We start from the raw sequence: 14497 nt of genomic DNA, 5'->3' as shown, positions 1-14497 counted from the left end.
GGGTAAAGGCATGATTGGTGGGCTCAGGTTCAGACTGTGTAATGGCTAAAGGTATTGTCACGGTCAGAGTGTTGTCTTATTTCAGTGTGCACCCATTTCACGCCTAAATCTGGGAGTGTCGGGTCTGACCTAAATTGTGGGGATCAAAATCCTAATGCTCTGCCCCACAGTGTTTTGTATGTATATAATCAGTTTTAAGAATGGGGTTAATCACAGAATTGTAAAGCAGGTTACACGTAATGCAGCCAGGATGACCAGAGCTAACAACAAGTCAGTCACCCTTACACACTTGTACCCAAGAGCCATGATGAGGCGAGACTGCTCATTTCTTGTTTTTTATTCTGTTGCACAGCAGATAATCTTTCGAATAGACTCTCTATCTAAAACCGATAAAACTTATGACAAGCTAAAATGGTTAAAAGCTGAAATGGCAAACATTTCTAAAAAAAGCTAATATGGCTAAAACTAATAATAATAATAAAACATCTAAATGTTTTCATTAAAGTTTTTAGAGTTCATAAATGTAACATTTAGTTTTGTTACATAATGGAAAACTATAAATTTGTTCCATTCACAAGCTCGTTGTCTTAACGTCGAAGGTTAAACAGCATTTTGCGGCTCTGGACATATTTTATTTGGTGGAATGTGGGAAAAAAAAAAACTGGTTTCCTTTCCTAAACGTTTCAAATCTCTGGAATAAAGGAAGTTATGGGGATGATTCAACATGTTGACCGACTGTTGTACAAAACTGTGTGTTTGTGTTTGTGTGCGTCGCGTCACTTAATCTACCCTAACTGGCCTTATATTACTGGCTCCAGGCTGCACATAGTTTGGTCTCGTCTCCAGCCGAGCACCTTTCTTTTCCTCCCTGCTATTTGTACGAGGAAAAAATGTCTCGCTGCCATTCAAAGGGGTGAAGAGATCGAGACGCTTCTGCTCGGCGAGGCTCGGTGTCACCGAGGCCTGCGCTGCCTCGACATGCCCCGCAACTGTTTTCATGTGTTTGGATTGGAGTCTACGGTTAGATGATAAAGAAAGAACACAACAAGGATAAAAAAAATCCTCCCCTCTGTGTCTGTCTGTAGGCGGAGTGCTCTGACTTTTGGTGCTTGTACAGACAAGGATGATGGGATTGTCTGACAAGGAGGTCTTGTCGTGTACATATATATATATATATACGACTGCGTGTATTTAGTGGAAGTGTGTCTCCGCCAAAAGGGAACTGGGCTGCATGAGTATCTGCTCGCATTAATGAGAATCAGCAGGAGAGGTTGCCGTCGCCGCTTTGATCTTCTTGGTTATCTCACACGCTCGCTCTCTGGGTCTATTTTTTTTTAATACCTTCATTTACATTTCGTCTCTCGATTCTCCCCGTCTCTTCCCCAGATTGGGATGCAAATAGAAATTACTCTGTTCACATCTGCTGATGCCGGCGTCGTCTGATAAGAAGCGTTCGGTTGTAGCGAGAGGCGTCGGGGCAACGTGAGCCTGTCCTCGGTAAATCTGCAAATTTGGAGAACAAGGGGAACTCAGTGCAACTTCATGAGACAAGTTGTATGTACACAAACCAGAAAGGACCATTTTGTTTTTCTGAACTGTATCAGTTTATTTCACAGTCTTTGATAGCAGCTAGTAAAAGTTCTTTCCCGAGGGTCTTTTGTCTAGTTTATATGTGCTCTGGTGCTGTTAAATTTGGGACGAGTTTGGTCTCAAATTAGATTGAGCCCCATTGAATCTGTGTTCATTAAGCTTATGGACTCCGGGTGCATCATGGTTGCTATTAGAGTTGGACAATCTGGCCTATAATCAGATCATCCATGCTGCACCCTCGACATTCATATGTATTCATTCCTTTTGTTCTTGGCGGAGAAATTTTTAAATTCTTCCTTCTGTGACTGACTTTCATAGTCCATATGCTGCCATCTCTGACAGTCTTGTGGAAAATGGTCTGAATCCAGAGTTCTTGGATGTCTGAGACATGAATGTTAATTCAATAGAAAACTCAGCATTTAATATTTTGAGATATTGCCAATCTCAGCTGTAGACTGACCTGCTGTTCACGGTCTTTTTACATGGCGAAGATGGACCGAGGAGGGCATCTTTTTTGTGTTTTGATAATGATTGTAGTACTGACCATCTCAGAAAAGTTTGGTTTTCTTTGTCTCCACAGCAACTTTGCACATTGAAATCATTGCAGTCTGTGCAATAATTCAGTAATGAAAGTTGGCCCTTTTCACCTGAAAACATTATCAAGTAAAAATGGGGATTGGAGGAGCTCCATAGTCTAAGACAAGCTGGTGTAGAATCAGAGGTCATTAAACTGTTTTAACCTGAGGTCAAGTTAAAGGGTACAGAGTAAAACGAAGGACTACTTGTTCTGACCTTTCTAAATAATTATATTCAGAACATTTCCTGCAGGCTAACTATTGGCTACACCTGATCCAGGAGAAAGACCCTAACTAATGCCATGAACAAAAGCCACCAAAAACTGTGGCGCATAGAAAGACTTTTACCCTCTTCAGTGTAGGGTTGCGTCAGACCACACCTCTTCTGGGTCTGATGGCCTGTAAAACCCACAGTCTTTTTGCAGATTCATGCTGAAATGCTCGAGTCTGTCCCAGGTGACACTGGGTAAAAGACATCAACATCGTTAACACACACATTCACCCACACACAGACACATTTAGACTCACCATTTATCCTAACTGGCTTTTCATTGGTGTAAACGGAAGTTTCTGAAGAAATCTCAAAACATATACAGGGAGAACATGCAAACTCGACATGGAGAAGGACCCTTGGAAGCAAATGCAAGTCGTCTTTCTGTGAGACAAGCATGCGAACCGCTGCACCATCATGCCCACCACACATATAATCCAGCACACGGGAGTGGTGCTTGGTTGCGTCATGTACCCTGCGTGCAGAGACGTACCAGAGGTACGAAGACACTGAAGGATTCTGTCTGGGACTCAGGCCGGCTCTTCCAGTTCTGACAGTTTGTGGTTCATTAACTTTTGCAATTGTTGTGACGACTGTTACATCATTCACTGATTATATCTGCTGACTTGCTATTTAGACTGTGGGAGGTATGAAAACCTACACACGCTGATGGGTAACGTGCAAACTTCAGACAGAAACTGTCGATCTTCTTGGTTGGCATTTCGCTCTCCGTATTGTCATTTCTAAATGTGTTGAGTTTAATTTTGGTGTTCTGTCTCTTTCTGTTTGAGCCATGTATTACATTTCCTCCCCGCTGTCTTATAGACCCTCAGTTCTCCTGAAACAATGTTAGCATCTTATTCAAGGTGTTGATTTCAGATGGATCCAATGACAACGGACTCTAAAGCATTGACTTTTCCATACACGTGTGAGACTGACCTCATGTGGTGATTGGCATAAGTCCAATACTTTACATGACGTTTAACTGGCTTGAGTGAGGTCACTGAACACGGTTGCCTCTGCTCAATCGATGGTTGTTCATTCAGCGGCCTCGGGGCTTCCAGGCTTTGCTGCTTTTACTGTTTGGACGGGTGGAAATCTGGGCCTTGGAGCAGCTGTTGTTGACACACATTATGTTTATTAGCTGACTGGTAAAGACGACGGAGGAGAGTTTTTTTCAGAGATTTTTAGCCCGACTACATCACAAAGTGTCACAGCTTGGAAAGCACTGTCATCAGTGGGGAGGGAAAGTCTCTGCTTCCTGTGAGGCGGTCCTGAAGAACTGCTGCATGCAGCAGACACGGCGGACAACTCATCAAAAGAGTGATGACGATAAGGAAGCATAAGCTCTGCAACAAACACGCCAAACTTTTATCAAGCAGGTGAACTCTTGGTGAACCCGTTTCATATTTCCTCTCTGGTTTAGGGCTTTGCTGCGAGACACCCCAACTCCGAGGAAAGAGATGATGTCCTCATATCAAAATGAGGGTGTTGTTTTGTTTCTTTGTGCAGTTTTTGTGTTGGTTGAGAATAGATTAGTGTGCTCCTCTTAAATATCAGAGGAGGAGAGGAGCTGTGTTCCTGATGTGCCTTCTGGATGCTCTTGGAATGATGCCGTTCCACCGAGACCAAGTCAACCATCCAAAATTTGCATTCTGTGCTGGATAGGTTTTTTATTAAGAATACATGTGATGCCTGACCCACTTCACACTCTCTGATACCGCTGGCTGTGTTCAAAGTCATGGGAAAGATGTGTTAAGTTACAGTCGTAGACCTTATCATCATCACCAACGTTCCTGGACGGTCATCTGCTCCATCGACAGGCAGGCTGATGAAGCTGCTGTCAAATTGCAATCCCTATGACATAAATGTCAATTTCAGTGAGGATCATTTCCGAACTGGCAACCCTCCAAGTTCCCAGCTCCATAGAGGCGTCAATTGTCACATCAACTCTGCAGATTTTGTTGGGTTGCTGCCACCCAGGAATTTGAAATTCTCCAACTGGTGACCTTCAAAGTTCCCTGTTTCATAAATGAATAATTACTGGAAACATATGTGTATTTCTTGGGGTTGCTGGCAAGGCAAAGAGTTCAATTTCAGTGTCTTGCTCAAAGAAACCTGGAAGAGAACCCACCTTACCTACTGACTCCACAGCCTCCCAAGAAGACGTGGAGGGTTATATTAAAAGCAACAGCATGCGATAAAGTAGATTTCTATAGAAATTCTACATGCCCATTTAAGAGAATCCAATCATGCCTTTCATTCAAAGGGTTTTTCTGTTTTTCTTAGTTTTATGACGCTTTAAAGTAAATGTTTTTCTGTCTTCAACAGTAATTGTATTGTTTCAAAGCCCGGTGCTTTGCATGTTTTTAAACGTGTTCCAACACTCCTGATTGAAATAAATGAGGCCTGATAAGGAGCCATTCATTTCAATGAGGCGTGTCATGGAGACACGTCGACCATGTACACCATGCAGGCCAGCGGCTCAACGGCCCCACATTCACAGAACGTGGACCAAGAGTCATGTGCAGGATATTTTGAGCGTGCACCTTTCTGGCTGCATGACTTTCTATCGCTATCAAGGTAATCTGACGGATATTTAAAGCCTCACCCAGAGACAACTTTGCATAGATGTCCATTGTGGGATATCCTCCCCCCCAAAAGCAGATAGCTATTTGAACATACCACCACAGAGGCTATTATTTCCTGGTGTTCTACTCACAAGAGAATGACATTTTATCGGGCTGAACCTGTTTTGTGCTTGTGACACAGTCTCAACAGGAAGTGAACGGTGTCAAACTTTGACCTTCTGATAAGAAAAAACTACTTTATAAAGCTCAGACAAGCTAAGTTGATGTCATTAATTGAGACGTTATTTCTTCAGCTATGCAAGATACCATATTTCTAAAATTGACATGTATTCCAATTTAAAATAAAAAGCCTGAATTTTGAAGTATATTTTGACCTCTGAATATCAAAGTTGTGTCTCTTCTGTGATTTAGATAATCAGAGATTGATATAGATCTCAGAATTAAACGTAAAATGTAAAGATTAAAGTAAGGACTGTAAAGTTTAGAGTGGAAAGAGTCTAAATAATGATAATTGGTACTGGTGAAAAGCCATAACTGATGTAGCACGCAGAAATCTTGCTGTTTTCTAGTCTCTACCCATATAGTTCTATAGATTTTACTATAACCACTGAAAGTCATGCCTCAAGGCTCTGTGTTTTTTCCATGTTACAGCTTTGCGATGCAGAGCCTCGGGTCTCACAGTTTGTGGAAGAGTGTATGGAAATAAAGGAGGGGCTGCGCGGTGCGTCGAGTTAGCAGAGTAAACAGATGATTTGAATGGTATGTAAAGTGTTTTTGTCCCCGCGGTGCTGGTTTGAGACATGTTATGTAACACGAGACCCACAGGTGTGTTTACGCCCGCTCTAATCACCTTGTTTTCCTGGAGGAGTCCAAGTGTAGCGATGAACATGGAAACACAGCAACACACACCAGCGCAGATGATCTGCTTCATTTCCACACTCCCTCATTGTCAGCAAATATGGTCTGACCTAGTTGCCAGCAGCTCCACGGGAGATTACTCTCTTCCTTTTTAACAATGGAGCAAATTTATTGGATAATACAGCCCGGAGCTGTTTTGACATAAAGGTTTTTTTTTTTTCCTCAAGACCCAGTTCCAGTGTTTATTCTTCCGGCGAACCGTGCCGAGCGATTGATGAAGAATTGATGAAGCTAAAGTGTGTCGCTTAGTAAGTTTGGTGTACGTGCATGGCCTGGGGTGTGTGACTGGCGCTGTTTACCCCGTCCTGCCTTTTCCTTTCGGGAAAACTCGGCTGTAGTCTCCCCGCACAGCTGGAGGTTTGACCAAAGGAGCTGTCAGGAAGCCCCGTCTGGCCGCTCACTCGTCTTGTTTAAAGCCTCCTCTCGCCTCGGGGCTTGTTTGCCGCTGCAGGTAGACTCGCAGATCCGGCAGCATTTGCATGCGTCACATATCAGGCTGAAAGTTTGTGACTTAGCAGGATTACGCCTGACAATCTGATGGTGGTGCGACAGGGATAAAGACGGTGACATTTCAGTCTGAATGCTAAGTCGGTCTCAATGAGGACAGAAACCCTGGTTTAAACATCAACTTTGGTCGTGACTTCAGACTTTTGGAATAAAAGCAGAAACCATGTCGACTGTTTTACAACCTTTTGTCCGTGGAGCTCCTTCGGATTTCTCTCAAAGAAAGTCTTCAGACTCCCTGTCCCAAATCTGATTTGCCAAAACATGAGCATGAAGCCATACGCTTCACACATAATGTTTGTAGCATGTTGTTCTCTGTGCACTTGTGTGTGTGTGTGTGTGTGCTTTCATTACAAATCAAACAGCGCCCACAGTCGGAATGATGTTGTATTCCAAATCAAATCCTGGTAATCTTTTGGGAGAGTAGTGAGGAACTGTGTGGGACAGCTGTAGTGAGGCAGACTGGGTGGTTTGGATTGAGGGACTGTTTACGCTCTCAGTAATCAGTGCACTTAGATGGATGTGTTCCTCAGATAAGTGCTTCCCTTGATGAGGTCCTCACCTGACCACAAGCCATTTATCGCCACAGACTCATGATGACCCTAAATTACCCCCTTCTTCCTCACTGCTATGTATTTTGGTCTCGCCCCAGGCAGCTTGTGGTCTCGCTGTTTGTACACTTTTCTACCGAATCAAGTGTCCCACTCTGCGCTTTGTTAATGAGAAGCCCGGACGAGTGGAAGAGTCTTCGTTCCCTGTGGTATCACGCCAAAGAATATTTTCCAGATATAAAGGGAAAAATTTAAGATTGTTCCAAAAACCCAGCCTTGGAGTAACCACTTTTATTTCTAGTGTGAGGATCGTTTTTCTTGTTTTTGTCAAACTGCAGTGGAAAGTTAAACATTGGGATACAAGAGTCTGTGTCTTCGATGGCTGAAACGTAGTGCTAGTTAGTGCGACTCTGATAATACATTCTAAAAGTTAACTTTTAAAAACTATTTGATTAAGAGAGACATGTTGAGTCACAAAATGACTTTAAAATGAAAACGTGACACATGATATCTGCTGATTGAGCAATTCCCTTCAGATTCTTGCCTCATTTAGTAGCATCTTTCAGCTCATTGTTTAGCAGAGTCACGTGGCATCGTCAATCTTGTCTGATGAGGTTTCGCATTTTTCTGAAACTGATAAGCTCGGAGAAGCACACTTCAACAAAGCAGAGACAAAGGTAGCATTTGGCAGCACAACATTAACCCCTGTGTAGGACTCTAAATAGGAAACTCAAAATTTACTCTACTTCACAATTTCAAAGTCAATAAAAAGTTCTCCCAATATGTGCTAATTACACAGAGTTGGGTAAAACTGAGCAGAATTACACGTATTACATAATTCCTAGTCGGAAACCATTTCCAAATGTGAAACTAATGGAAAACAAAACATACATTTGTTTTGGTTTGTTTACAAACATTTGTTTTGGTTTGTACACAAACAATTGTTTTTGAACATTTGTTTGGTGTTTGTTTCTAAATATCTGTTTATATATATTTGGTTTGGTCATAAATATATGTTTTGTATATTTGTTTTCATTCATTTGTTTTTGTTTAAAAACACCATCATCAACAACAACAACAAATGTTTGTAAACAAACAACATTTTCAAAACTGAATTGTTTGGAAACAAATAAACCAGACACAAATAAACATTTGTAAACAAACAAAATAAATGCACAAAACAAACTTACAAAACAAACTAATCCAAACAAACATAAAAAACAAAACAAAGCACAAGGACAAACATCCAAAAACAAATGTTTCCAAACAAACCAACAAAATTGTCTGCACACACAAACACAAATGTTTACCAAGACAAGTAAATATCTGCAAACAGAAACAAATCTTTACAAATTAAAAGGGATAGTAACAAAATAAAACAGATGCTCACAAACTAATGAAGAACCAATAAACAATACAAAATCTCTCACAGTCTCCAATAGACTAACAAAGATCGTCTAAATAACCAAACTAAACAAACCACCGCATAGAAAAAATGTGAGACAAGGCGGCGTCACTTGCTCAGCACAGATTCAATGGATGTGTGTGTCTTTTGAATTGTTCTTTCTAAACTAGAGAATGTAGCGGCCGGGTTACTGTTCTACCAAGCTCATGTTATTCATGCTTTAGTTTGAGTTTCCTCTTTACGTTTGAAGTGTCTCATTAGAGGCTTGTCAGTCACTTGCAGATCCCCGTGGATCCTCTAACCTGTACAAACAGAGCTGTACAAATAGAGCAAAACAGAGTGAATCACTCTGCATCTGTGATTGGAATGAAAGTAGAAGATTTTAATATCCACTCCTGACTTAACGAAAGCATTTAAATATGAGAGCACCAAACGTGTGGACTTGCTCGTCTTTTTAGCCGGGACGTTATTAATCATCTCCGACTTTAGACTTCCTGACGCTCATTTTCACTGACCCACTTTTTTTTTTTTTTCCAGTGAGCTCTTATTGGCCTCATGTTCTGATCCCGGCATTAATTGGATTTTTGTGAGTGTTGAATTTTATTCAGCTGTCTTACACACTACCACCAGTTTTCCCCTCCTATTACGGCGAGTTCTCACTTTAGTCTTTGAGTTTTCCTCCCCATGAGTGAACCGCGATCAAAAAACGAGAGTTTCGGCGGAGCAACAGATGTCTGCGACAAACTGCAGCCTCATCAGAGGAACCGAAAACACGCAAGGCACCTTTTTGAAAATGGTCTTTTATGTTTTTTTTCGTGACGTACTCCATCTCGAGGTTCTGGTCTCCTGTCAAACGTTTCCTTGTTTTCTCCTCTACGCACCTGACGTGTCACCTGAACAGCTTCATCCTGCCTCCCCCACTTCCCGCTCTTCCCTTTACTCCCGTCCTCTTTTGATCATCCCTCCTGCTCCTTGGCGAGCTTCGTTTTTTTTTTTTGGTTTGTTTGTTTTTGTTTTTTTTAAATCCATGTCAGAAACACTGAGAACCCTTTTCTTCTGTCCGGGATACTTTGTGGGTGAAAGGTACACGAGAAGCAGAGCAGCAGCGGTTCAGAGCTTCTGATTGAGCTCTAAAATCTAAAGTCTTTTTCCAGCAACTCTCCGACCCTTTAGCTTCTCATGCCCTGTTTACAAGACAAAGTGAAATTGAAAATGTCAATCTTTCATTGCGTTTTGGGGTGCTCAATGGTGCTCGGAGCCACTGAAAGACCAACTGTTTGAAAATGGCTTCCAAGGTGGACCTTTTTGAAAACTCTCCGACTCCGTCTCCGTGGAAACGGAGGAAAAAATTCTATCATACCGTCTCCATGGAAACACAACTCTTCAGAAAAGCTGCTACTACGCATGTGCACCACGGCCGTAGTCGATAGTTTGGCATGAGAGGCATGACTCTCAGTCCATATTCTCGCAAAAACGCTAAAAACGATGCATTTTCAATTAAACGTTGTCGTGTAAATGGGGCCTGAAATTGCAGTGTTTCCGACAACTCTCCAGCCCCTGTGCTTTTAAGTTCTTTTTGTTTTTCTGCCTTTCAGCGATGGTTGGAACCCTATAATTTTCCTGTCTCTGCGAAGGAACACGGTGCTTAAGATTTACTACACATCTGTTTAGCTAACTGCTAATTCGATCAATCCTGTCAGAGGGCGGGAGAGAGGGAGAGCGCGAGGGAGGGGTGGGTAAGGGGAGCCGACAGTTCTGTAGATGCTCAGCCAGCGGACATGTAGGATAGCATGGTGGGTGTGCTATGCTAGGAATGCCGGCTCGTGTTGTAACTAGAACTCCCTGAAAAGAGCCTGTTCTTTCCACGCCGCCGGGGCAGCTCAGACCCCGTTCTGGCAAGAAGCCCAACGCCCAGCCCCTCTTTATCTGCCTCATTATCAATGTGCCCTTTTGTGTCTTCAGGCCCTTGTTTTTTGTCTCCACGTGGAAGTCTTCAGCAGCCACAGACCTGCACCCAGACCTCGTACGAACACCCTTGATGTAAACACAAGTGCAGATGTTCGTGTGCAACTCTGATGGGCACCAGTGGCTTCAGTGGAAATCATTCCTCCGTACTTATGTCAGTGACAGTGTTGTTTTGTTATGACTAGTTATTTTGACCGTCTGTCTTATGCTCTCTGCTCAAGCCTTGAGGGAAATGTCTGCAGATTTGGTGATCACTCTTTTTCCTCCAATCAAGATTATTCTGGTGAAAAAATGAAGTTAACATGTTTATGTTTAAATGATTACTCCAGAAATGCCTTTCAGGATTTGTATCCCAACAATTTTCCCACAATTTAATGCTCGGGTATGCTTGTGTTTAGCTCCAGGATCTTGTGTTTTTCTCATTTTTAAAAACCTCTGTTTCTCTGGGGAAATTTTCGAGAACTTGGTCACACACTCTTGTCTGGTCAAGAATGAACTGAAAGGCAACACATGTTGTTGGTAAAGGTCAGTCAGACGCCATAATGGTCCCATTTCTCCGGAAGTCCCTCAGGAAATGTTCGACACTCACGATGTTCACTCAGTTCAGGATGAACTGATAAGAAATTGACAGATGAAGCAAAGTCACAGTCACTGAAACCTTGTGATTATTAAATTTTTTGTGAACAGATCATCTGTGGAAACACTTTGAAATGGACCTTTAGGTATGAACTGCTCAACATTTTGTGTTCAGCAGTCAAAAGGGTCCTATATTTGCCGTATTTAGTGTTCAGTCTTTGTGTAAATACTGTACTACATTCACAAAGGAATTGCTTTTAGATGAATGGTTGAGCTCGACTCAAATGTTGGTCAGATTTGTGTTTGCCTAACTTTAAGAATTCATTGATTGGAAGCTTCGGAGCTCACGCAAGGTTTCTTAAATATGACATTTCTGTAAGGTCAGGAGGTATATTGGCAAAAATGTTTTCACTTTAAGAAAAAAATTTTAAGTTCTTCTGACTTGAAGATTCTCTTCAAAATTCCATGTAACTGCAAGTTCCTCAATCACATGAGGTAACCTAAATGTCTTAAAGGTATTTCTTCAACTTTATGGATCTTAATTCCGATGGACTGGTCAGATTTCTCACAAGACTTTGGTCACTGGGAGTTTGTGTGTTGTGCCACTTTAATGCATTTCAGGGATTTTGGACTATAACATCATAAATCTTTGAGAAAACATCTTCAAACTCAAACCGATTTGAGTGATCCTCCAAGAAGTTCCTTGAAATCTGAAGCATTTTGTCTCCGTAAAGCTTGTAAACATTTGGATAGTCGGCAGTATCAGTAAGACAAATCACATCTTTCTAATGGGCAACGTCACCAGGCCTCTGCTGTGCCGGTTTCCAACACTGTCTCTGGGCTTTTATCAATGGTTTCATTACCCTCTGTGCACAGAAAACTGCTCTGAAAGTGGGAATACTTACTCTTTCATAACTTGAAAAATGACAGAACAGAACATTTAATCAAGGCTCCACTGGGAAACCCATTATATACTATCAAACCACAATCTGAACACTTCTTGATTTTTGTTATTTATTCTGATTGTTTTTACTTCCAGGCGCTTGCTGTCAAGTCTTTTCTCCCACAAGAAGTTAGATCAGTGTATTTTAAGCTTTATTAGTGATTTGCTCTCATTTCTGTCCACCACTGCGCTCGGTGAGAATATCTAGGGTTGGTAGCAGCAACAAAATCCCACTGATTTCCATTCCGTCTCACTTGTATGCTGACAATTACAACCAAAAATCTCATTGTTTCAAATCTTTATATAAAATATATAGAGATGAACATCTTCCTAATCATTTCTAAAGTAAAAAGTCCATTTTAATCTTTTAGAAAAACTCTTTAAAGAATCAAACTTGATGGTGGAGGACCTGATTAGACCAGTGTGTATTATTGAGAAAAGAAGGAATTTAGTGCACAAGCCCAAAATGTGCAGCTTTTTGCATTTGAGCAACAAAAGCAATGAGATATGAATAAAAGAGGGCAACAAAGAAAGAAAAGCATTAGAATAAAACATGCAGAAAATAAAATATCATTGTAATTTTAAAAAGAAAAAAATTTTGGGCTCAAGTCCACAACAGTTAAAGATCCACTTGCTTTACTGAAAGGTGTTGAACTTCGTTTTAAAAGAGCTCAGAGTTGGAGCCATCCTGCAGTTTTCATCTACTTAGTTCCAAATATTTGGTGCTTAATAACTAAAACGTGTGAATATTTTGTTCTGACTGGAACAGAAAGCAGGTTTGGTTCAGACGACCTGAGAGGAGATCTGGATGGATCGAACCACAACAGAAGGTCTAAGATGGATTTTAAACACTTCAGAAATTAATGACCAGTAGTTTTTTAGGGATTCACCCATACTGGTACCGGGTCCGATACTGCATAAGATTCTCGTACTCGTAAACGCGGCACATAGTCTCATCCTGACATTTACAGTTCAACTTGATTGGATGTGTTCAGGCTCGTCTGATGGGTGACGTAGCGTTAGAAATTACCCTGGAATTCAGTGAGCGGTGAGTGATCCGGCCTCACGGTTCAGGTTATCAAAAGTGGCATCCGTTGCCCGCGAGGGCAAACCTCCATAAAAATGTGACTCCCTGCCCACCCGTCACCCGGCCCGACCTCCTCACCCCTCACATGGGAGCTGTGCAGTCGCCTAAAATACACCCGGCTCTGACGGCTCAATCCCTCCAGTGTTCCTACTGTAAGGCGAACGCTCTTCTGCTGTGGTGCCTGTTCCCGTCCCTCAGTCCACCCCCTACACACACACACACACTCACACACACACACACACACACACACACACACACACACACACACACACACACACACACACACACACACACACACACACACACACACACACACAAATGTGACTTTCCACACCTATGTGGGAGCAAACAGTGCTGGAGATTGACGGTCATGAATGGCTCTGTATTCCGTCGTCTTCCTGTGTGGGTCTCTGCTGACAGTAGAAAGCCTTCACACTGGATCTCAGCTGTGGGAAGCTGGAAACTTATGTATGAGATGGAAATAAGATGACATTGGTAGTCTGAGTTTGATAGAATGCAAAAAGGAATAGGAAGCAATGAAAGCTCTTGAGTCAGATTTCAAAGATCGCAAGCTTGAAATTTTTTGACAATGCTCCGACTCCGTCGTCGAGTAAACGGGGGAAAAGTTTCTGAAAACACTCGTGCTCTGTGTAGACGACAAAAATGCTTCTACTGTGCATGCACACCAGGGCCGTAGTTAATAGTTCTTCTGCACATGCCCAAGTAGATGAACAATAACAACAATGGCGGCCTCCAGACTGTCATGCCTCTCAGTCCATGTTCTCCTGAGACTTGGGACTTATGCATTTTCACTGAATACATTGTTATGTAAATGAGACTTACATCATATGTGGATTAGATAATTTATTGAATCAGTGTCTGCAATATGGAATATGAGAAATAAACTGAAAAACATGTGAGGAGTAGTGAATAAAACTATCAGTACAGAGTGCAGTATGAGAAAAGCAGCAGTGCGCCTCCGTCGAGGTGAGTGACTGAACACTCGCTCCATCTTGCTAATAAAACTGCATTGTTTTGTTCTGTCACGTTGGGTTTTCTGGATGTCGCTCTGGGTTCGGTTGAGCTGCGACGAGAGCGTAAATGAAGCGGAATCTTACATTTTGTACGGGAGGGGACGGGCGAGGGAAGCCCGCAATCCTGCCAGAGTGTTTGGCGAAACAAGACACGATGGGGAAAAACAAAACAGAAAAGAAAACACAAGAGTGGAAGAAATTCTACAGAACTCTCACCAAATGTCTGTTCTCTTTCTTTCTTTTTTTTCCAGAGTTGCTGGGCTCCACCAAGAGGCTCAACATCAACTACCAGGACTCAGATGGGTGAGACGAGTGCATGCGTGTACATGTTTGTGTGTGTGTGTTAGTGTGCTGGCTGAGCTGAGTCAAGGCATTGTAATGGAAGATTCAACGTGCGTTCATTGGCAGATTGGAGAAAAACTTTGGTTTTCTCCTGTTTGACTTCACACTGACTCACCATCTAATCACACACGCACATGTTCGGACA

The 14497-nt window shown here is 42.1% G+C and overlaps 1 protein-coding gene across 1 annotated transcript in view; it reads left to right on the top strand.

The window, feature by feature from the left end:
* Positions 1–14497, top strand: part of LOC308106623 (CASK interacting protein 2) — a 49545-nt gene that overhangs the window by 13048 nt on the left and 22000 nt on the right. The window contains exon 3 of the mRNA XM_080458474.1: positions 14262–14313. Within this exon, the coding sequence (XP_080314600.1) occupies positions 14262–14313 (52 nt within the window). The remainder of the gene's footprint in view (positions 1–14261; positions 14314–14497) is intronic.

Source organism: Lipophrys pholis (genome assembly GCF_963383615.2).
Source record: "Lipophrys pholis genome assembly, chromosome: 1".
Taxonomy (NCBI): Eukaryota; Metazoa; Chordata; class Actinopteri; order Blenniiformes; family Blenniidae; genus Lipophrys; species Lipophrys pholis.
Note: the sequence above shows the minus strand (reverse complement) of the source record. Positions and strands in the feature narration are given on the sequence as shown.